The 17,452-nt window shown below is 45.8% G+C and overlaps 1 protein-coding gene across 1 annotated transcript in view; it reads right to left on the reverse strand.

The window, feature by feature from the left end:
- Positions 1 to 12,402, reverse strand: part of LOC135512000 (thyrotroph embryonic factor-like) — an 18,666-nt gene extending 6,264 nt beyond the window's left edge. Inside the window, exon 1 of the mRNA XM_064933561.1 lies at positions 12,149 to 12,402. Within this exon, the coding sequence (XP_064789633.1) occupies positions 12,149 to 12,227 (79 nt within the window). The 5' untranslated portion in view covers positions 12,228 to 12,402. The remainder of the gene's footprint in view (positions 1 to 12,148) is intronic.
- Positions 12,403 to 17,452: the final 5,050 nt, after the last annotated feature.

Here is a 17,452-nt window from a genome sequence, read left to right on the forward strand (position 1 = left end):
TATTCGCCTACCTCCTCATGCCTTTTGCACACATTGTATATAGACTCCCCTTTTTTTTCTACTGTGTTATTGACTTGTTAATTGTTTACTCCATGTGTAACTCTGTGTTGTCTGTTCACACTGCTATGCTTTATCTTGGCCAGGTCGCAGTTGTAAATGAGAACTTGTTCTCAACTAGCCTACCTGGTTAAATAAAGGTGAAATACAAAAATAAAATAAAAATACTTTACTATACACACTACACTTACTTAGACACGAAACAGCCTACATATATTCAGACATGGGAAAGTCCATACGGCTGCGCACAATTGGCCCAGCGTCGTCCGGGTTTGGCTGATGTAGGCTCATCATAGTAAATAAGAATTTGTTCTTAACTGACTTGCCTAGTTAAATAAAGGTTAAATTAAAAAATGTATATGCATATACACCAGTGGAGGCTGCTGTGGGGAGGATGACTCATAATAATGGCCAGAATGGAGCAAATGGAATGGCATCAAACACATGGTTTTAATGTGTTTGAAACCATTCCATTTATTCCATTATACTCAATTCCAGCCATTATTATGCCCAATAATATTTTTCCCATGTTTTGTCCTGCTACCATGTTGCTCTGCTTCCATGTGATGCTACCATGTTGTTGCCATGTTGTGTTGCTACCATGCTGCGTTGCCATGTGTTGCTATGTGTTGCTGTGTTGTTGTCTTAGGTCTCTATTTATGTAGCCTTGGTGTCTTGTCCAGATGTGTGTTTTATCCTATATTTTAATTTTCTTTATTTTTTAATTGTTCTGCAACCGACTTGCCTCGCTAAATACAGGTTAAATAAAACATGTAAAATGTTCATTATGAGCCTTCCTCCCCTCAGCAGTCTCCACTGATATACACCATGAAAACCAAATGCACAAGCCCTTACTAAAAACATTATTCTAAATTGCGAGTTGTCAAACATTTGTTTTCAAACTGATCAAGCAAAGGCAAGGACAGCATTCATGTATTGTAGTTGTTTTTAAGAGTAGAGTTAGCTGTACTGTCAGTATAGCATAGCTCTTCCCACCAGCCTCCTCTGACACAGAACTAGTCCAGCATCCACACCACAGCACAAGAAGTGAAAACAGAGATGCTGTCCACTGCTATGTCTTTATGACACCTTCATAAATCCTTTACAAGGCCTTCATAGATGCTTCACAAATTATTGAAAAGCTGTTAATAGTCCTAATATACAGTATAAAATGACGCCGGAGAGGACGGCTGACGTTTTACATGCTCCTAACCAATTGTGCTATTTTGTTAGTTTTTTTTGCGTTGCTCGTAACATATTTTGTACATAATGTTGCTGCTACCATCTCTTATGACCGAAAATAACTTCTGGACATCAGTGATTACTCACCACGAACTGGAAGAATATACTGCTCTCCCGGGAACAGGCTCAAATCCGCGTCATTTGCATGATGAAAAGACGGAGGAAAAGAGGACGCAGATCAGGCTACCTTCTGAGAATCCATAGGCAAGCGAGTAAACTCCCACTGCCATCCTCCCTATATGCTTACATGGAAAATAAAATTGATGACCTACGATTAATGATTATCCTACCAACGGAGCATTAAAAACTGTAATATCTTATGTTTCACAGAGTCATGGCTGAAAGACGACACGGCTAATATAGAGCTGGCGGGATTTTCCTTGCACCAGCAGAACAGAGAAGCTACGTCTGGTAAGACGAGGGGTGGGGGTGTGTGTCTTTTTGTAAATAACAGCTGGTGCGCAATGTCTAATATTAAAGAAGTCTCGAGGTATTGCTCGCCTGAGGTAGGAGTACCTTATGATAAGCTGTAGACCACACTATCTACCTAGAGAGTTCTCATCTATATTTTTCGTAGCCGTCTATTTACCTCCACTAAGACCGCACTCAACTAACTCTATAAGGCCATAAGCAAACCAGAAAATGCTCATCCAGAAGCAGCGCTCCTAGTAGCCGGGGACTTTAATGCAGGGAAACTTAAATCAGTTTTACCACATTTTTACCAGCATGTCACATGTGCAACCAGAGGGAAAAAAACTCTAGACCACCTTTACCTCACACACACAGAGATGCATACAAAGCTCTCCCCCACCCTCCATTTGGCAAATCTGACCATAATTCTATCCTCCTGATTCCTGCTTACAAGCAAAACCTAAAGCAGGAAGTACCAGTGAATCGCTCAATAAGGAAGTGGTCAGATGACGCAGATGTTAGGCTATAGGAATGTTTTGCTAGCACAGACTGGAATATGTTCCAGGATTCCTACGACAGCATTGATTCATCCAAAGGCACTGAGGAGTATACCACCTCAGTCATCGGCTTCATCAATAAGCGTATCGACAACGTCACCCCCACAGTGACCGTACGTACATATCCCAACCAGAAGCCATGGATTACAGGCAACATCCGCATCGAGCTAAAGGCTAGAGCTGCCGCTTTCAAGGAGCGGGACTCTAACCCGGAGGCTTATAAGAAATCCCACTATGCCCTCCGACGAACCATCAAACAGGCAAGAGTCAATACAGGACTAAGATCTACACTGGCTCTGACGCTCATCGGATGTGGCGGGGCTTGAAAACTATTCAAGGGCAACCCAGACGCGAGCTGCCCAGTGACGCCAGCCTACCAGACAAGCTAAATTCCTTTTATGCTCATTTCAAGGCAAGCAACCCTGAAGCATGCACGAGAGCACCAGCTATTCTGGATGACTGTGTGATAACACTCTCGGTAGCCGATGTCAGCAAGACCTTTAAACACAGGTCAACATTCACAAAGCTGCGGGGCCAGATGGATTACCTGGATGTGTACTCAAAGCATGCGCAGACCAACTGGCAAGTGTCTTCACTGATATTTTCAACCTCTCCCTGACTGAGTCTGTAAAACCTACATGTTTCAAGCAGACCACTATAGTCCCTGTGCCTAAGGAAGCGAAGTTAACCTGCCTAAATGAGCACTCGGAGCACTCACATAGGAAAGCCATGAAATGCTTTGAAAGGCTGATCATGGCTCACATCAACAGCATCCTCCCAGAAACCCGAGACCCACTCCAATTCGCATTCCGCCCCAACAGCTCCACAGATGATGCAATCTCTATTGCACTCCACACAGCCCTTTCCCACCTGGATAAAAGGAAAACCTATGTGAGAATGCTGTTCATTGACTACAGCTCTGCGTTCAACACCATAGTACCCATGAAGTTCATCACTAAGCTAAGGAACCTTGGACTAAACACCTCCCTCTGCAACTGGATCCTGGACATCCTGATGGGCCGCCCCCAGGTGGTAAGGGTAGGCAACAATGCGTCTGCCACACTGATCCTTATCACTGGGGCCCCTCAGGGGTGTGTACTTAGTCCCCTCCTGTACTCCCCATTCACCCATGACTGCGTGGCCAAACACGACTCCAACACCATCATTAAGTTTGCTGACGACACAACAGTGGTAGGCCTGATCACCGACAATGATGAGACAGCCTATAGTGAGGAGGTCAGAGAACTGGCAGTGTGGTGCCAGCACAACAACCTCTCCCTCAATGTGAGCAAGACAAAGGAGCTAATTGTGGACTACAGGAAAAGGGGGGCCTTAGCATCAACAGGACTGTAGTGGAGTGGGTCAAGAGTTTCAAGTTCCTTGGTGTCCATATCATCAACAAACTATCATGGTCCAAACACACCAAGACAAGAAGGCACAACAAAACCTTTTCCCCCTCAGGAGACTGAAAAGATTTGGCAATGGTCCTCAGATCCTCAAAAAGTTCTACAGATGCACAATGTGAAGAGCATCTTGACCGGTTGCATCACCACCTGGTATTACAACTGCTCGGCATCTGACTAGGGTGCTACAGAGGGTGGTGCGTACGGCCCAGTACATCACTGGGACCAGGCTTCCTTCCACCCAGGACCTAAATAATATGCGGTGTCAGAGGAAAGCCCATAAAATTGTCAGAGACTCCAGTCACCCAAGTCATAGACTGTTCTCTCTGCTACCGCACGGCAAGCCTAGGTCCAAAAGGCTACCGGAGCGCCAAGTCTAGGACCAAAAGGCTCCTTAACAGCTTCTACCCCCAAGCCATAAGACTGCTGAACAACTAAACTAATCAAATGGCCACCCGGATTATTTACATTTGTAAACTCACGTCCCTTTTTCAGGACCCTGTCTTTCAAAGATAATTTGTAAAAATCCTAAAAACTTCACAGATCTTCATTGTAATGGGTTTAAAACACTGTTTCTCATGCTTGTTCAATGAACCATTAATGAACATGCACCTGTGGAATGGTCGTTAAGACACTAACAGCTTACAGACGGTAGGCAATTAAAGTCACAGTTATGAAAACTTAGGACACTAAAGAGGCCGTTCTACTGACTGAAAAACACCAAAAGAAAATGCCCAGGGTCCCTGCTCATCTGTGTGAACGTGCCTTAAGCATGCTGCAAGGAGGCATGAGGACTGCAGATGGGGCCAATAAATTGCCATGTCCGTACTGTGAGACGCCTAAGACAGCGCTACAAGGAGACAGGACAGACAGCTGATCGTCCTCGCAGTGGCAGACCACGTGTAACAGCACCTGCACAGGATCGGTACATCCGAACATCACACCTGCTAGACAGGTACAGGATGGCAACAACAACTGCCAGAGTTACATCAGGAACGCACAATCCCTCCATCAGTGCTCAGACTATCCACAATAGGCTGAGACAGGCTGGACTGAGGGCTTGTAGGCCTGTTGTAAGGCAGGTCCTCACCAGACATCACCGGCAACAACGTCGCCTATGGGCACAAACCCACCGCCGCTGGACCAGACAGGACTGGCAAAAAGTGCTCTTCACTGACGAGTGGCAGTTTTGTCTCACCAGTGGTGATGGTCGGATTCGCGTTTATCGTCAAAGGATGAGTGTTACACCGAGGCCTGTACTCTGGAGCGGGATCAATTTGGAGGTGGAGGGTCCGTCATGGTCTGGGGCGGTGTGTCACAGCATCATCGGACTGAGCTCGTTGTCATTGCTGGCAACCTTAACGCTGTGTGTTCCAGGGAAGACATCCTCCTCCCTCATGTGGTACCCTTCCTGCAGACTCATCCTGACATGACCCTCCAGCATGACAATGCCACCAGCCATACTGCTCGCGACTTCCTGCAAGACAGGAATGTCAGTGTTCTGCTATGGCCAGCGAAGAGCCCAGATCTCAATCCCATTGAGCACGTCTGGGACCTGTTGGATTGGGGGGTGAGGGCTAGGGCCATTCCCCCCCAGAAATGTTTGTGAACTTGCAGGTGCCTTGGTGGAAGAGTGGGTAACATCTCACAGCAACAACTGGCAAATCTGGGGCAGTCCATGAGGAGATGCGGAGTGCACTGTTACTTTTGATTTTCACCCCCCTTTTGTTCAGGGACACATTATTCAATTTCTATTAGTCACATGTCTTTGGAACTTGTTCAGTTTATGTCTCAGTTGTTAAATCTTGTTATGTTCATACAAATATTTACAACAACATAAAAATATTTATCACTAGACAACCATTTTCAGGTCTTGCCATAGATTTTCAAACAGATTTAATTCAAAACTGTAAGTCGGCCACTCAGGAACATAACCTGTCTTCTTGGCCTCCTGTTTTCGATCATTGTCCAGCTGAAAGGGGAATTAATCTCAAAGTGTCTGGTGAAAAACAGATTGAACCAGGTTTTCCTCCAGGATTTTGCCTGTATTTAGCTCCGTTACGTGTATTTTTTTATCCTAAAAAAAACTCCCCAGTCCTTAATGACTACAAGCATACACATAAATTGACGCAGCCACCACTATGCTTGAAAATATGGAGTGGTACTCAGTAATGTGTTGTATTGACAAAAAGTAAATTGCCTTGCCACATTTTTTTTGCAGTATTACTTTAGTGCCTTGTTGCAAACAGGATGCATGTTTTGGAAAATACATATCCCATCTCGCACTGCCTGGCAGTTGAGCTGTGTGCAATGAATTAAGTGCTGATAGATTCATTTTTGGAGGCGCTGCGCACAGTTAGCTATTTAGCTGACAACTGTGACTAGCCAAAAAGGAATCATTTTGAAAGTTGGATCATGTAAGAAACATATTATTCTGCTGAGCAGAATAGGCACATGGGCAATAGAGGAGACAAAGAGGACACGCCCATACAAGAAACTTGATATGATGGGTGTGCTTGCTGGGGCCTCAGCTGACGTCACAGAAGGCACAATCAACAACCACAACACACCACCACCCCCTTTTCACTACAACCACCCAGGACCTCAGCAACAGCCAGCATACAACCACCCAGAATCTAGCCACATGCAGCAGGAGCAGCAAGATTACAACCAACCACAGTTTCAAGGTATGACAGGGAACACCATGCCCTGGCCATAAAAGATGCCCACACTGTCTGAAACCCAAGAAGTGTACTGGCTAAAATGCCTACCCACAGGGCCTACCACCCCTCACATCCAGTTTAAGTTCAACCAACTGACAGCTCAAATCTACACTCTGCACCCATACAAGACTCCCCAAGCTGAGATCCATTGCACACTCAATGCAACAGAAACTGATGACTGCCCCTAAACTGAAGACTGGGACGAAGACATGATGCACCTGACCCCACCTATCAGGTGTTGTACCATTGTGTGTGGCCCAGAGGGGGTGGCAGCACTGGTCATCCTACGATCAAGGAACCTCCATGCACCCCTGGCCTGGACGGCTGAAGCATTAACAGCCATAGCACACCTGAAAACAGATCTATCAGCGGCAGCAGCTCTGACTGCACCTGACTACAAGAACAAGTTCCATTTGGATGTTTCTGAAAAGGAAGGATTCACCTAATCCGTCCTATTCCAGAAACAAGAGGGGGAGAGAAGGGTCTTGATGTACTACTCTTCCAAACTTGACCACATTGAGGTAGGACAGACAACATGCTCCAGATACGTTGCTGCAGTAGCAAAAGCTATTGAAAAAAAAACAGCTCACCTCGTGATGTCACCCTTCAATCAGCCATCATCCCTCAACCTGCACCTGCCCAATTAGCTGAAATCATTGGATTGACGCAGGCCCTCATCAGAGGAAAAGGAAAGACTGTGAATATCTATACAGACTCGGCACATGCCCATGGAGCAGTTCCTACGGATGGACCACAATGGGTGAGGCGCAACTTCACCACCACCGGGAACCTTCCAATCAAACACAAGGCACAGATGAAAAAAATGATTGCATCCGTTTCTCTACCCGGAAAGGTGGCCATCATGAAGTGTAAAGAACATCAACAACTGAAAAACAGAGTCTGTGAGGGGAATGATGCAGCTGACAAAGCAGCCAAAGAAGCTGGTGGTTACACTCCAAGACAAATGGTGCTGCAGACTCAACCACCCCAGACGGAACTAACAGAACAACACATAAAAGAGCTCCAGATCTCGGCAGGACCATATGAACATTCAGTTTGGGGACAGAAGGGGGCGACCAAAGGACTGGATGGACTGTGGAGATGCCATGACGGCAGATTGGTGGCTCACGCCAATCTATGCCCAGAACTAATACGGGAAGCTCATGGGCCCACCCACGAAGGCAAACTAAGAACTTTGCAGAGGGTGTCTCACATCTGGTGGCACCCTCACATGAAAGATATGACATGTGAGGGTGACATGTGATATGATATGACTTATTCTGTGACGAGTGCAGCATTTGTGGTAGCTACAATCCTAAGAATCCCTATCAGACACCCATGGGCTCATACCCAGTACCCGATGCATGTTTTCAGGATATTAGTATAGATTACACCGACATGGGCCCCGACAATGTATTCTAAAAGACAAACACTATCTCCTAGTTATGGTAGATAGGTTCCCCAAGTGGGTTGAGGCAATACCAACAGCATGTGAGGATGCCAAGTCAGTTAAGTGGCTACAAACCAAACTAATACCCAGGTATGACATCCCAAGACAAATCAAATTTGACAAATGGGTCACATTTAACAAACACCTGAGACAGGTGGAAGAAAGATTTGGCATAACACACAGATTTGGTTCTGTGTACTACTCCCGGTCCCAAATTCTGGTGGAACGTTAAATCAAAAGCTGAAAGCTAAGATAGCTAAAGTATGTGCAGGTACGAAGTTGACATGGATTGAAGTCCTGCCTCTGGTGTAGAGCATGAGAGCCTCACCAGGAGCAGGCACCCATCTCTCTCCTCATGAGAGTCATGGCTGGTCCACCAAGGGAGGGAGGTCATATGCCCGCCCTTGATGTACAACAAATTGTAATGTCTAATTATGTGAAAAAACTGACGGTTCTCTCTGCAGCACTCTCTACCCAGGTTCACAAGGTCCAGTAGGGGGAGCTGCCGGGGGACACGCCACCACTGAAGGCAAAGGTTGGTGACTGGGTGAGGGTTAAAGTCCACCAGAGAAAGTGGCTGGAACCCAGGTGGACTGGACCGTATGAAGTGAAGGAGGTTACTTCACACTCAGTCCAGGTCAAAGGTAAATCAGGCGCACCTTGGCACCACCTTACACATTGCACCCCAGCCCCAACTCCTTCCAGAACACTGACGGAAGTCAGAACTGACCTAAGTGGTCTACATTCGGTCCCAAATTTTACATCTATTTAGCCAAGGAAAATGGGAGGTGCACCCCCATACTCTTTGACTAAATTACACTTTTCCCCCTGGTAACGTTTGGGGATCTCGGGACCCCTGTTTGTTATTTTTCTTCTCATAGGGGGAGTCACTGTAGGCACACTCACATGGCTTATAGACCAACAGATGCATTCACTACAGACTCACACCCTGAATTCTACTCTGCCAGGTGAAACTAACTCTCTCTCTCTTCTCTCTTATCTACCACAAGACCATACCGTTTCTAGGCGTGAGGTGGGGGTCACTGAGTGCACCCCCCAGGAGTTGGAGAGCACCACCTTGTGTTTGCAATTTCAATGCCACCACCACCGCTTACCTGCCTTGGAGCTTTTTGGGTCATGCACGAAATAGCCTGGGGCTACCTGCCTGGACCTTTTCCGGGTATAACTGGTATATAACCAAAGGGGGATATGGTGAGTGGTCTTGGAAAAACCTGGTGGCGGAAACAGGGTATGACTGGTCCAACTATTCCAAGGGACGGGTTGTCCTTGCCTGGCGCAAACGGCTTACACTTTCACGCACTGGTTTTCAACTAAAGCTGATTGTACGACCTGGGATCACTATGGGTTGTCAGGTTTTTACGTTGGCCCCATATATAGATACCAGCAGGGCTGAAGTCCATTTCACACTACATATCTGCTTTACGCCACAACCACAGCCTACTTCTGTGACGGTGCGTGACGATATGGCAAAGCCACATACCCTACCCCGGGACAAGGATGGGTGGGGTTCTGCTGCTTTAGTGGCCACTACCCCTACCCCGGATGAGAACATTCAGGTTGCTACAGGTGTCTCAGGTTTTTCTAACAATTGGTTATTATTGACCGAACAAGCAGCCAATACAACCCCCACTAGTTGCGTAGTTTGCATGAGCGCCAGACCATTGCTCCGCATTGTCCCGGCCACTGTCGAGGTCGGATGTTTAATGCCCCTTATGGACAAAGATAATCCGACTGGTAATTGCTCCTTCTGGGATGCAGTTTACCCTGTTGTCTCCGCTACGGTCAGGGCACCACAATTTTCCTCTGATGTTGCCAGGGCCGAATTCTCCTGTATTAACTTGACAGGGGGTATACTACAGTTGGGGTTACTCCCTGAGGGTTGGTGTGCAACTACTATCGTATTAGTTGGTGGTTTTAAGCCGGTGGTCAGGGCTGACATCTGGTGGTGGTGTGGGGGAACTCGGGTTTTTGACAGAATGATACAGAATGATACCCAGTGATACTACGGGTACTTGTGCGCTTGTAACACTTCTGCTGCCTATCTCTGTTTACCCTATAGGTGTGGGTGATTTGGTGACCCGGATACAGGCTGTGGACCCACAGTTTATGCCTACCAGAACCAAGCGGGCAGCAGCCCTGACTGTCGGGGATCCCACGTATATTGATGCCATAGGTGTTCCTAGGGGGGTCCCTGATGAGTACAAGCTGGTGGACCAGGTCGCAGCAGGTTTTGAATCATCTCTCTGCTGGTGGTGCACTGTTAATAAAAATGTGGACCGCATTAACTATATACATTTCAATGTTCAAAAATTAGGAAACTGGACTCAACAGGGTTTTGAGGCCGTACATGGTCAACTGGCTGCCACCTCCCTTATGGCTTTCCAAAATCGCATTGCCGCTGATATGTTGCTGGCTGAGAAGGGTGGGGTATGTTTTATGTTTGGGGAGCAATGTTGCACATTTATCCACAATAACACAGCCTCTGATGGCAGCCTCACTGTGGCATTAGAAGGCCTGCGTACCCTTAATGGTAAAATGAAATCCCACTCTGGGGTTGATACTGTCATGTGGGACTCCTGGATGGATGCATTTGGTAAATATAAGGTCCTGGTCTCTATCTCTGTGTTTGTTGCTATATTAACCCTCTGTGGCTGTTGATGCATCCCAGGTGCATGCTCTCTGCTTTCTCAAGTTATTGCCTCTGCTATTGCACCTAATAATGGCCCTGCACTGATGTTTCTCCTCCTACTACAGGAGGATCCTCCGGTGGAGTTTGACACATGCACAGATGAATAGTTTTCACGACCCTTTGGAGACGTGAAGAGGGGGACTACAATTTTCCTGTTCTATTTTTCTTACTTTAGTTTTTGTCACGTCTATTAAGACTGGAAGAGAGGGATTTGTAAGAAACATATTAAACGCATGTAATAATGCATTCACTGACTGTTGTCTGCCTGTGGCCTAACTATGCAATTGTGGCTTGCACACTGTGTCATAACCCTACCCTCCCCCTGTTCTTCTGTAGATACTAATCGCACTGGTACAACCCTGTACGGGTGACTGACTGAGATAACATATATACTGAAAGTCCTAAAACAAACACCCGACCTCCTTCGGGATGGACTCCAAAGACAAAGAACTCTGTCGAGAACCAATGGGATACGGACACCAGGCTGAAGGGGACTGTCTATCACCTACAAGCAACCTACCAGAAGCCAGGACTACCAGAATTTACCTACGTCATTTCAATGTATTTAAGGGACTGCATATCATGTTTCGGTCTCTTTTTCCGAAAGTTCCATAAGAGCTGGACGAAGGAGACGTGCGCACGTTTTGCCAGACATCATTACGCATTGAATAAACGGTCTTTTATTATACCTTATCCGCCTTGTCCAGAGTCTCAACTTGATCTCATTTCTCATATAGTATTCATTAACAATAATCTTATCATTTGAGGCTTTAAATTAATAAATTATGCTTTTGTACCTTCAAAGCAACTGGGAAACGTCCATGGTAGATATTGTTGTCACCTTAGCTTTCTATATAACTTCTCAGTGATAGAAAGCACGAGCACCACCAATTAGCCTACACACATGTCGTTACTATGACAACTAATGTAACCATGTCAGCAAACGACTGCTGTTTGAAAACACACACATCCGATTTGGTGTTTGAACAGTCAGTAGTCCAAAACTGATTTGAGTTAAGGCCTGCTGTGTGAACAAGGCTATAGTCAATTGCACAACTTCCGCATTTAACCCAACCCCTCTGAATCAAAGAGGTGCAGGTGCTGCCTTAATCGACATCCACACCAGGGGAGCAGTGGTTTGGTTAACTGCCTTGGTCAAGAGCAGGGTAGATTGTTCCACCTTGCCGGCTCGGGTATTTGAACCAGCAATCTGTATTTTACTGGCCCAACACTCTAAACCTATAGCCTACCTCGAAACAGCCACAGTTCGGTTACTGGCCCAACGCCCTTACACACTAGGCTAATCTGAGGTCGTTCTTGTAACCACTGTCAAAATGGCACCAGGATTTTATTGATGTTACGCAATATATAGGATTCGCAGTGAGAAATCACTCCAAAATATTGTATTTATAGTCGAAGAGACAGTACGTTTGTTTTCAATAAATGTATCAAATGTGTTTTGAGTTGCAACATTGTCGCACGTGGATTCGTTTACTACAGCGCTGGGAAAACATTACTCCTGATCATTCAGTCACAATGCAATTTATTGACAATATGCACATAAAAAAATACACGATTATTTCGCTTCTTCTTACCGTTGTAATCAAGGGTAGGAATAGTGAAGGGATCCTCAAGCAGAGCTTTGAACATCTCCGGAATCTCAAAATAAGACATATTTCTCGACTTTTCTAAACGCTGGTAAAGATGACCTGGTCTGACTATCAATTAAAAGCTGGAGCAGATATATGAAGGTGACAAGGTTTGTCAACGCTTCCAAGTTCATCAGAAGACAAAAAAATCACATATAGAACGAAATGTTGATGAACTGAGAAAACTTAAAACTTTTTTTCACGACTGGTTTGTATGTCCCGCCCCTTAGCGCCTTGTTTTCCATTGTTTTTTTCCCCAATCCTGGCTGATCTAGCCAATTACTGCCAGGTATTCACACACAATTATAATACCAACGACGGAAAGATTCGTGATAGGTGTCTGCTTTTGTCTGATAAAATGGAAAGCCAATTTGAAGCGTTTTTCATATTACCCAAAGAAAATAAGCACAGATATATGGGGCTCCCGAGTGGCGCAGCGGTCTAAGGCACTGTATCTCAGTACTTGAGGTGTCATTACAGGCGCCTTGGTTAGAATCCAGGCTGTATTACAACTGGCCGTAGTTGGGAGTCCCATAGTGTAGCGCACAATTGACCCAGTGTCGTCCGGGTATTGGCCCTGTTTGCTCGATACATAGCTTCCTGTCAGCTTGATTGTAGCCATATAAGCATCGAAGTCGCTCCTTTTATCATTATCTCTGTAAATTAATATAATCATATTTCTATTTCGTTTTTTTTTATCATTCTTGTTGAAAATTCTGTTTATCTGTTCAGTTAGTGATTTTTGTAATTCAATTATTGTGTTCTGTGTCTTTTTTTGTCTCTTAGCTAGCTAGCTATTAACGCGCTAACTAGTGAGGTGGCTGGCAATTACCTACCATGGCACTGTTTTACTCAAGGCGCTTGCAAGAGCTGCCAAAGACTACAGTGAAGGTTGTACATCGTCTGTCCAAGACAAATAGCAAAGCACCGACCTCCAAGTGGAAAAAAGGATCCAAACGTTGTCTCCAGTTACCTTTTCAACTATGTATAGCCAAGTTGCCTATCAGACCAGACAAAGACATAAACTGAAAGCTGTAATGTAGTTTAAGACATGCCTTTTACAGTAGCTATCTAACATGATTGCTCATTCTTTTTATTCCAAACAGTTTCGAACAGGGACAAAGTGACAGGAGAGGTCAGCATAAGGGTTTTCCGCTACAGGTCCATGAGGAAAAATGAGAAACCACACAGTTTGAGTGTAGTGTGAAAAGTCAGCTGTTTGTCACACTACAGTTGTGGCCAAAAGTTTTGAGAATGACAAAACATATACATTTTCACAAAGTCTACTGCCTCAGTTTGTATGATGGCAATTTGCATATACTCCAGAATGTTATGAAGAGTGATCAGATGAATTGCAATTAATTGCAAAGTCCCTCTTCGCCATGCAAATGAACTGAATCCCCCAAAAACATTTCCACTGCATTTCAGCCCTGCCACAAAAGGACCAGCTGACATCATGTCAGAGATTCTCTCGTTAACACAGGTGTAAGTGTTGACAAGGACAAGGCTGAAGATCACTGTCATGCTGATATGTGTTCGAATAACAGACAGGAAGCTTCAAAAAGAGGGTGGTGCTTGGAATCATTGTTCTTCCTCTGTCAACCATGGTTACCTGCAAGGAAACACGTGCCGTCGTCATTGCTTTGCACAAAAAGGGCTTCACAGGCAAGGGTATTGCTGCCAGTAAGATTGCAGCTAAATCAACCATTTATTGGATCATAAAGAACTTCAAGAAGAGCGGTTCAATTGTTGTGAAGAAGGCTTCAGGGCGCCCAAGAAAGTCCAGCAAGGGCCAGGACCGTCTCCTAAAGTTGATTCAGCTGCGGGATCGGGGCACCACCAGTACAGAGCTTGCTCAGGAATGGCAGCAGGCAGGCAGGTGTGAGTGCATCTGCACGCACAGTGAGGCAAAGAATTTTGGAGGATGGCCTGGTGTCAAGAAGAGCAGCAAAGAAGCCACTTCTCTCCAGGAAAAACATCAGAGACAGACTGATATTCTGCAAAAGGTACAGGAATTGGACTGCTGAGGACTGGGGTAAAGTCATCTTCTCTGATGAATCCCCTTTCTGATTGTTTGTGGCATCTGGAAAAAAGCTTGTCCGGAAGAAGACAAGGTGAGTGCTGCCATCAGTCCTGTGTCATGTCAACAGTAAAGCATCCTGAGACCTTCATGTGTGGGGTTGCTTCTCAGCCAAGGGAGTGGGCTCACTCACAATTCTGCCTAAGAACACAGCCATGAATAAAGAATGGTACCAACACATCCTCAGAGAGCAACTTCTCCCAACCATCCCGGAACAGTTTGGTGACGAACAATGCCTTTTCCAGCATGATGGAGCACCTTGCCATAAGGCAAAAGTGATAACAAAGTGGCTCGGGGAACAAAACATTGATATTTTGGGTACATGGCCAGAACTCCCCAGACCTTAATCCCATTGAGAACTTGTGGTCAATCCTCAAGAGGCAGGTGGAAAAACAAAAATCCACAAATTCTAACAGACTCCAAGCATTGATTATGCAAGAATGGGCTGCCATCAGTCAGGATGTGGCCCAGAAGTTAATTGACAGCATGCCAGGGCGGATTGCAGAGGTCTTGAAAAAGAAGGGTCAACACTGCAAATATTGGCTCTGCATCAACTTCATGTAATTTATTTCACCTTTAATTAACCAGGTAGGCTAGTTGAGAACAAGTTCTCATTTACAACTGCGACCTGGCCAAGATAAAGCATAGCAGTGTGAACAGACAACACAGAGTTACACATGAAGTAAACAATTAACAAGTCAATAACACAGTTGAAAAAAAAGGGGAGTCTATGTACAATGTGTGCAAAAGGCATGAGGAGGTAGGCGAATAATTACAATATTGCAGATTAACACTGGATTGATAAATGGTCATGTACAGGTAGAGATATTGGTGTGCAAAACAGCAGAAAAGTAAATAAATAAAAACTGTGGGGATGAGGTAGGTAAAAATGGGTGGGCTATTTACCAATAGATTATGTACAGCTGCAGCGATCGGTTAGCTGCTCAGATAGCTGATGTTTGAAGTTGGTGAGGGAGATAAAGGTCTCCAACTTCAGCGATTTTTGCAATTCGTTCCAGTCACAGGCAGCAGAGTACTGGAACGAAAGGCGGCCGAATGAGGTGTTGGCTTTAGGGATGATCAGTGAGATACACCTGCTGGAGCGCGTGCAACGGATGGGTATTGCCATCGTGACCAGTGAACTGAGATAAGGCGGAGCTTTACCTAGCATGGCCTTGTAGACGACCTGGAGCCAGTGGGTCTTGCGACGAATATGTAGCGAGGGCCAGCCGACTAGAGCATACAAGTCGCAGTGGTGGGTAGTATAAGGTGCTTTAGTGACAAAACGGATGGCACTGTGATAAACTGCATCCAGTTTGCTGAGAAGAGTGTTGGAAGCAATTTTGTAGATGACATCGCCAAAGTCGAGGATCGGTAGGATAGTCAGTTTTACTAGGGTAAGCTTGGCAGCGTGAGTGAAGGAGGCTTTGTTTCGGAATAGAATGCCGACTCTTGATTTGATTTTCGATTGGAGATGTTTGATATGGGTCTGGAAGGAGAGTTTGCAGTCTAGCCAGACACCTAGGTACTTATAGGTGTCCACATATTCAAGGTCGGAACCATCCAGTGTGGTGATGCTAGTCGGGCAAGCGGGTGCAGGCAGCGATCGGTTGAAAAGCATGCATTTGGTTTTACTAGCGTTTAAGAGCAGTTGGAGGCCACGGAAGGAGTGTTGTATGGCATTGAAGCTCGTTTGGAGGTTAGATAGCACAGTGTCCAATGACGGGCCGAAAGTATATAGAATGGTGTCGTCTGCGTAGAGGTGGATCAGGGAATCGCCCGCAGCAAGAGCAACATCATTGATATATACAGAGAAAAGAGTCGGCCCGAGAATTGAACCCTGTGGCACCCCCATAGAGACTGCCAGAGGACCGGACAGCATGCCCTCCGATTTGACACACTGAACTCTGTCTGCAAAGTAATTGGTGAACCAGGCAAGGCAGTCATCCGAAAAACCGAGGCTACTGAGTCTGCCGATAAGAATATGGTGATTGACAGAGTCGAAAGCCTTGGCAAGGTCGATGAAGACGGCTGCACAGTACTGTCTTTTATCGATGGCGGTTATGATGTCGTTTAGTACCTTGAGAGTGGCTGAGGTGCACCCGTGACCGGCTCGGAAACCAGATTGCATAGCAGAGAAGGTACGGTGGGATTCGAGATGGTCAGTGACCTGTTTGTTGACTTGGCTTTCGAAGACCTTAGATAGGCAAGGCAGAATGGATATAGGTCTGTAACAGTTTGGGTCCAGGGTGTCTCCCCCTTTGAAGAGGGGGATGACTGCGGCAGCTTTTCAATCCTTGGGGATCTCAGACGATATGAAAGAGAGGTTGAACAGGCTGGTAATAGGGGTTGCGACAATGGCGGCGGATAGTTTCAGAAATAGAGGGTCCAGATTGTCAAGCCCAGCTGATTTATACGGGTCCAGGTTTTGCAGCTCTTTCAGAACATCTGCTATCTGGATTTGGGTAAAGGAGAACCTGGAGAGGCTTGGGCGAGGAGCTGCGGGGGGCCGGAGCTGTTGGTCGAGGTTGGAGTAGCCAGGCGGAAGGCATGGCCAGCCGTTGAGAAATGCTTGTTGAAGTTTTCAATAATCATGGATTTGTCGGTGGTGACCGTGTTCCCTAGCCTCAGTGCAGTGGGCAGCTGGGAGGAGGTGCTCTTGTTCTCCATGGACTTCACAGTGTCCCAGAACTTTTGGAGTTGGAGCTACAGGATGCAAACTTCTGCCTGAAGAAGCTGGCCTTAGCTTTCCTGACTGACTGCGTGTATTGGTTCCGGACTTCCCTGAACAGTTGCATATCGCTGGGACTATTCGATGCTATTGCAGTCCGCCACAGGATGTTTTTGTGCTGGTCGAGGGCAGTCAGGTCTGGAGTGAACCAAGGGCTATATCTGTTCTTAGTTCTGCATTTTTTGAACGGAGCATGCTTATCTAAAATGGTGAGGAAGTTACTCTTAACGAATGACCAGGCATTGCCAATAAAAGCCTTTGACACTTATGAAATGCTTGTAATCATACTTCAGTATTCCATAGTAACATCTGACAAAAATATCTAAAGACACTGAAGCTGTAAACTTTGTGGAAATTAATATTTGTGTCATTTTCAAAACCTTTGGCCACGACTGTACATGCCGGTTACATAGTCAGAGATGAAGCCTAGTCTTAGACT

This window comes from Oncorhynchus masou, chromosome 24 (assembly GCF_036934945.1).
Source record: "Oncorhynchus masou masou isolate Uvic2021 chromosome 24, UVic_Omas_1.1, whole genome shotgun sequence".
Taxonomy (NCBI): Eukaryota; Metazoa; Chordata; class Actinopteri; order Salmoniformes; family Salmonidae; genus Oncorhynchus; species Oncorhynchus masou.